Below are 6488 nucleotides of genomic sequence, written 5' to 3' on the forward strand. Positions count from 1 at the left end.
GGTAAGTTAAGAGAAGCGTTCTGTTTGCATTTTTTTTGCTGATTTATATTCTGTAAATAATTAAAACACGTAAGGCACACCTGTGTAAAAATTAATTAAACGCGCAGAATGTATTGCGTTTTGATCGTAAACTAATACAATGTGAATGTAGGTTTCTGGAGAGCCTGTATTTCGTAGTTATATTACTGGATATACCATCACACGCGTCGTCGATTAATACAACTATTTTACATGTTTGAATAGAAAACAATAGCATGCAAAATACTAGATTATAATGGTTTGTATGCCTTTATATGTTTCTCTTTCCTTGTTACAGAAGCGGTGTGGTGTTTTGGTAAGCCTTCGCAGCGCACTGTGCTAGATAGCTAGCTGGGAAACGCCCGTTCAAACTCTTGTACATTATGCAGTTTTCGGTCTTTACATCGTTTTATTTGTTTATTTTTTTTAATTTATCATATTTTTCCACTGTTAAACAAATATTATGCGAATATTTGTCATGTGCTGTACATGGGGTCTTGTCATTTTTTTTTTTAACGTGCGCTTGTCATTTTTTTTTAACGTGCGCTACTTTGCATTTTGTCTTGTTTGTCTTGTTCATCGTGAATCTACTCTCTCACTCTTACTATAAACTGTAAGAGGGTACGAAATGCGACAGTTAAAACAAATGTCAGGATAAAAACATACTGTACCTACTGTAAAACTTGAAAATGGTAATGAAACACCCATCAGATCGCAACTGATTGTATTTTACCAGCATCCGACAGAGTATCATTTTCAGTTTTAGTACATCTGTCACATTATGACGACAGACCACTTTCTAACACACCAGTATAAGTACATTTTTGTTACTTCCTCAAAATTTGCTGCCTTGTCAATATCTGCTACCTGTACCAAATGCAGTCTACAGCTGTAAATGTTATTTTTGGTAACTAAAACAACCCAACAATTCTTGGTGGTTTATATAGAGAGTAGTTAAAAATATTCCAAGTTATATAGCAAACCCAATATGATGTAATCCAGTTAACATTATTTTCAAATATAAACAACGTGACAAATAGTATGGGGACTCGCACCAGGCAAATATCTCTAATAGTAATATAATAATACAATACTCGCCCTTTATTACGCTCTAGTGGGGAGCCATAGTTACAAGACCGTGCTATTCGTGTTCCGCCATATAACGAGTATAAAAGGGCTACTGTAATGGCATTATGGTGCAAATGGGAGCCACGACCCTACCGCGTTCTAACCGATTCCGCACCCATAACGAGACGAGGTGAGCACTATAATAATAATAATAATAATAATAATAATAATAATAATAATAATAATGGCAATTTTAGTTAAGTTAGGAATACTTTTTCAATTTAAAGTTGAGGTTTTCCACAATCCTGTTCAATTATATACTAAACACAAACTATTTCCTAAACTGCTTGCTGAGTAAGTTATTTTGCACTCAGAAATCAGCAGGGTGGCTGTCATAGTAGGAAAAAAGGAATGATTGTTATTTTTCCCTAGTAGTGTTTTTGTTATAGGAAGAGTATTTTATTGGAAACAGGGGCTTTTGTTCATTCATTCATTCATGTACTTATTTTATTTAGCTCTGTCTAGAATGGACATATCAGGAAATTTCTTCAGAAGACTACGAAATGTAGCCACCTTCTTGGAGACAGAAACCAAGACTCTTAAAAAAGCTCACGAGAACAGCAGCAGTGGTATGTAATAAACCGAACATTTTATGTGCTGTACTGCATTTGGTGAGTTTGTTTTTCCAAAATTATTGTTATATAATGTAGTAAGAAAAGGTACCTTTGGAGCCTAAATGATTAATTTTGGAGGCTGCTTATCTGTATGTTTAAAAGATGGGCTACTGGAGTATTGAGTATTTTCTCTCACCTTACAGACCCTATACATCATTTTTATATCGTTACTAAAAGATACAAAAAACCAAAAAAGCCAGTTTCCCTGTTTAGAATCGGATGTCTTCTTAAAATACCTGCTACAGCAGTCTTCAATATACGTATCTGTAGTTTCTGTAATTATTATATTATGTCATTATATTTTGTGTCTAGATGATTACAAAGAAGAGGGAGCTATGCAAGTTTTACATGAATTGCATTCAGAAGTCCAGGCTATAAAAGTAAGTATCAACATTGCAGGAGACTGAGGCAATATGAATGTATGTTTAGGTGATGTCTTTTCGCTGTGCTAACCCATTTATTGCAAGGGGCTTTCACCAGATTTTTTTTCTGAATGGTAATTTTTATATCAGCTCTAGCAACTAGCATATGTTTAGAACATTTGAGTTGTTATTTTTATAGTCCTGTGCCAAGTATTAAACAATAATTCCATAAATATTAGAATATATCAAAGAAGGAATGTGAAAATAGTTTAGCGTAGTTGAATGGAGGTATACAAAATGTGCATGTAATCAAAAACAAGTTCCTGAACCCCCTTACTGAACAACTAGATTCATAGTTATTAATAGATTCTTTTTAATTCTAGGGACAGGTTAAAACACAGGTGATTAGCAATCAGTCTGTGGAAAACAATGCAAGTGATTTTCTTAGATCATGTTGTGTACTAAAACAAAGAAACACAGCAAACCTTGAAAAAATCAAAGAATATTTCCAAAAGTATGGATACAAACCACTGGCTGGGAAAACTACAGGTATGTTTTATTCTTTGTTAACATAGATGAGACAGTGTTACATTTTATTTTACTATTTGTGTACGAGGTGTTTCAAAGACAGTTGTTTAATGCATCATTAATTCAGTAACGGGGGGGGGGGGGGGGGGGTAAATTCTTTATTTTCAATTTAAATAAAATAGTAAATAACTCTCTTCAAAGCTTTAAAATGAGCCATTGATGATATCTCTGTGACACAATCTTTAATTACATTACATTAATACTACTTTTAATTGTTTAGCAGTGGAGATAGCTACAAATAGTAATGATGAAGAATGTATGGAAGACCAGGAGAACAGTGGGAGTGAGGAAGAGGAGGAGGACAAGGAGAGAACATCAGAAAGTCTGCCTTGTGCCACACCTGCAGAGAAGCCTCCTGCACCCCAGGACCCAATGCGCACCCCACGGCTCTCTGACTTTGGCCTCTCGCACTATCGATTCCAAAACACTTGGGAAGTAGTAAAGGAGAAGCCGGAACAACCAGCAGTAACACAGGACTCTGTGGGCCAGGGGGACTTGAGGGCCCCAACATTTACAGAATCGTTTCCTGTCTTACCCAAAACGCCCAAGTGTATGTTGGAGTTGGACAATGAGGCCTTCACTCCTAAAATGGAAGATTTTGGGATCAATGAATACACCATGTGTCTCAATGATGACTTTACCATAGCCCTCATCAACAAGAACAAACCCACAAAGCCCAAGAGGTACCTGTTCTGTAACAATAGGGTTATTTTGCAAAAAAGGGAAAACATGTTTATAACGGCAAGGAGCATCTCACTTTGACTGTAAATGCGTCCAAAACCATCCAATAAAGCAGTTTTAAGTCAAAGTATTTACCAACAGCATAGTTACCAGTCACTCTGAAATGTCACAACTATATGAGAAGCATCTTGACTATTTTCACACCTTCTGAGCAGCAGTTCATCATTGGTCTACAGGTGACACTCACGTTAATGTATGCACATGACTGGTAAATCTACTATAATGCCCCTTATTGACTGCAATATTGCAATTTAATGAGTTAAGTTGTATTTATTCATTATACCAGATCTGGACCAGACCTGTAGCGTGATTCAGAGTAGGTCTGTTAAATCAGAAAACTGCTGAGCCACTTTGCATTGAGTTATGTAGATTTTTTTCAGTATTGTATTGTGCAAATTTTAGTAGGGTTATTACTTTTAAAGTAATATCATATTTTTTTTACAGTTTGGTTGGAGTTACTGGAAGCCAAACAAATACTGGGATGAATGAGACCCACAGTAAGCCTACTGAGCCGACTTTTAGACAGCATTTGGCAGCAAACGGTAATCAAACGAATGTCATGTTTAATTTTGATCTGAAATATGATTAGTTGGTAACCTATTTACTACATCCCTCATTCCATTGTAGATCTGATCAGCCTGTCCACACTTGATCTGTTCCCAGTCATATCGCAACTGTACCGCTACGAATGTTTAAATGCTATGCAGTATCAGCATTTAAACCATATCAACATACACACACTCTTTATATTGTATTCTGATGTATACTGAGAGGCCTGGTTAGTATATTCCAAGCAAAGAATTAATTAATTTTTATTATTCTATTTATCTTGGTAAATGTCTGTCATTGTATTAGTACTGCACTGTTGAGCTATACCTGTGCTGGCCCTGTGGGCACAAAGCGAATGAACATTTTATTTGTATTTATTTTTTCACGTTATATTCAAAGAACAAAACAAATCCAATAAAAATAGAAAAACACAACTTGCATATATTACAGTATCTGTCAAATGCACAGATTCCAGTACGTTGTTATATTAACTTTACTGTTCAGGGATCGGTGCCACAAACAGGAAATCAATTTATTTATTTGTTTTAAATATCCCTTTCTGATGGCAAATTACATACACATCAAGGACATTTATTATTATTTTTTTTTTAAACAAATGATCATTTAAAAGTGTACTGGTAAATTGAAGCCTATCTGTAATTAATTTATACTAATGCGTTCTCTGAATTATTATTAATAATAATAATAATAATACTATTCCTTTTAAATAGCGCTGCAACAAAGGGTACATTTTGGCCATTGAAGGTTCAAACCTTCGATGTAAATTTACAGTATAATCGTAAATCTCGAAAAACTACTCACTTCTAAATCTTTTGTAGTCATTTTTGTATTACTTTAGTATAAATACGTGTTAATTTGGATTCATATGTTGTTTTTTTCTGACTTTATATGAACGAAAAGACACACATTTGCCCGTTTTCCCATTGGAAATAGTGATATTTTGAAATATCACTGTCCTGGTCACAAAAGCAAAGTTTGTGGGGAATAATAGCCATTTTCTATACTTTTGAGGCATAAGCAATTAGGAAATAACACTTACTACCCAGGAACAAAACTTGTGTTACATGGTGTATTTAATGTGTGATTTATAGTATTCATATATTGTCAAACAGTTTATGTTAACGGGGGGAAAAAAACAGTGTCTGTGTTGGTTATTAATACAGTTCTACCGGTACGACACCGATAACACCAGTGTGAACAGACTTTGCAATTCTGGTATGATACCACAGGGTATTATATATGCTGTTAACTGCACATTTAAACACAGAAAAACAAACAACAAAAGCATGTATCACAGGCTGTATTCTTGTGAACAACAAGCCTCTTACTAATTCCTGTTCCTTTTGTTTTTGAGCAGATATGACGAACTCGCCCGTTCCTCCAGTGTTTTGTACACCTGGAATAAAAATTTACAAAAATAAATTACCTACTTTGCCAAAAAGCCCTGAAATCACAGTTCAAAAGGCAAGTGATTCTACTCCTGAGATCCCAACCTTTGAGACACCTTATTTGAAGAAGCTGGTTCATGTAAGTCTTTAGTTTAAATGTCATTCCATGTGAAATCAACACAGGTCAATACTTCTTCAGAATTACATACCAGTCAGTGTACATGTTGATGGTGTTTGTGAACTTATATATTACTATGAAACACTCAATAGTACTGAATTAAGAAATACAAAAATAATTAAAATTCAAGAGAGAGAGAGACTGGAACACTCTCTATTAAAAAAAAAAAAAACAAAAAAACAAAAAAACAACAAAAAAACGGTTTTAATTAAAACAATCTCATGTGCACTTTCTTTTATTTCCTGATTTATGAGGTCACAATCATTTGGCCAGAACTGTAACCTTCAATAATGTGTATTATTTTGATTGCTTCCCCACGCTGTGGTTGCCGACAGCAATGAGTCTGTTACAACACCAAGGTCTTTCTCTTGGCGAGCCAGGTCTAGTTCTATACCACCCATGGATTGTACTGTAAAGAATTGAAGGAGCTTCAAAAGACCTCCTATCTAAGACATGATGGATGATGGATATCTATAATTTGTGTGCTTTGTAATGTTTTCTCCATTGGCCCATTTAAAACAATGTGTGCCCATGCCTGTTATTGAGGAACAGTCAGTACGTTTACATGACAAACATTAGTTTTTGGAAAACTGAATCAGAAAACGGATTTTCTTAATGTCACACTTTTGTGTTTACATGATTAACGATAGAAAATCAGATTAGAATTCAACTGTATATTTCACATGCAAAGTACTGTAGTAGCCTAAGTACGATTTGAAGTCTGGACATTTCTGCGATAGAACGGAGACCAATCCAATAACTCATGTGCTTTATCGAAGTGTCGGGTCTTAAATTCAAAGATTACTATCCTATACCTCTATTCAGATTCCCCAGTGTGCAATCAGCCTTTCCAACAGCTCATCCTGTTCTACATTACCAGTTTCTTTTGCAGACATTATTT

General features: G+C 34.9%; 1 protein-coding gene across 2 annotated transcripts; it reads left to right on the top strand.

Annotated features, from left to right (window-relative positions):
• Nucleotides 1-1162: 1162 nt before the first annotated feature.
• Nucleotides 1163-5705, top strand: LOC121311338 (spindle and kinetochore-associated protein 3-like). 2 transcript variants are annotated; one of them, XM_041243916.1, is made up of 7 exons: nt 1163-1276; nt 1602-1715; nt 2073-2140; nt 2506-2671; nt 2934-3393; nt 3896-3993; nt 5379-5705. In XM_041243916.1, exons 1-7 carry the CDS (start codon nt 1204-1206, stop codon nt 5558-5560), a joined length of 1161 nt encoding a protein of 386 aa, XP_041099850.1. In that variant the 5' UTR covers nt 1163-1203; the 3' UTR covers nt 5561-5705. The 2 variants fall into 2 exon arrangements, with proteins under 2 accessions (XP_041099850.1, XP_041099851.1); XM_041243917.1 differs by having other exon boundaries at nt 2931-3393; nt 5379-5704.
• Nucleotides 5706-6488: the final 783 nt, after the last annotated feature.

Source organism: Polyodon spathula, unplaced genomic scaffold (assembly GCF_017654505.1).
Source record: "Polyodon spathula isolate WHYD16114869_AA unplaced genomic scaffold, ASM1765450v1 scaffolds_3130, whole genome shotgun sequence".
Taxonomy (NCBI): Eukaryota; Metazoa; Chordata; class Actinopteri; order Acipenseriformes; family Polyodontidae; genus Polyodon; species Polyodon spathula.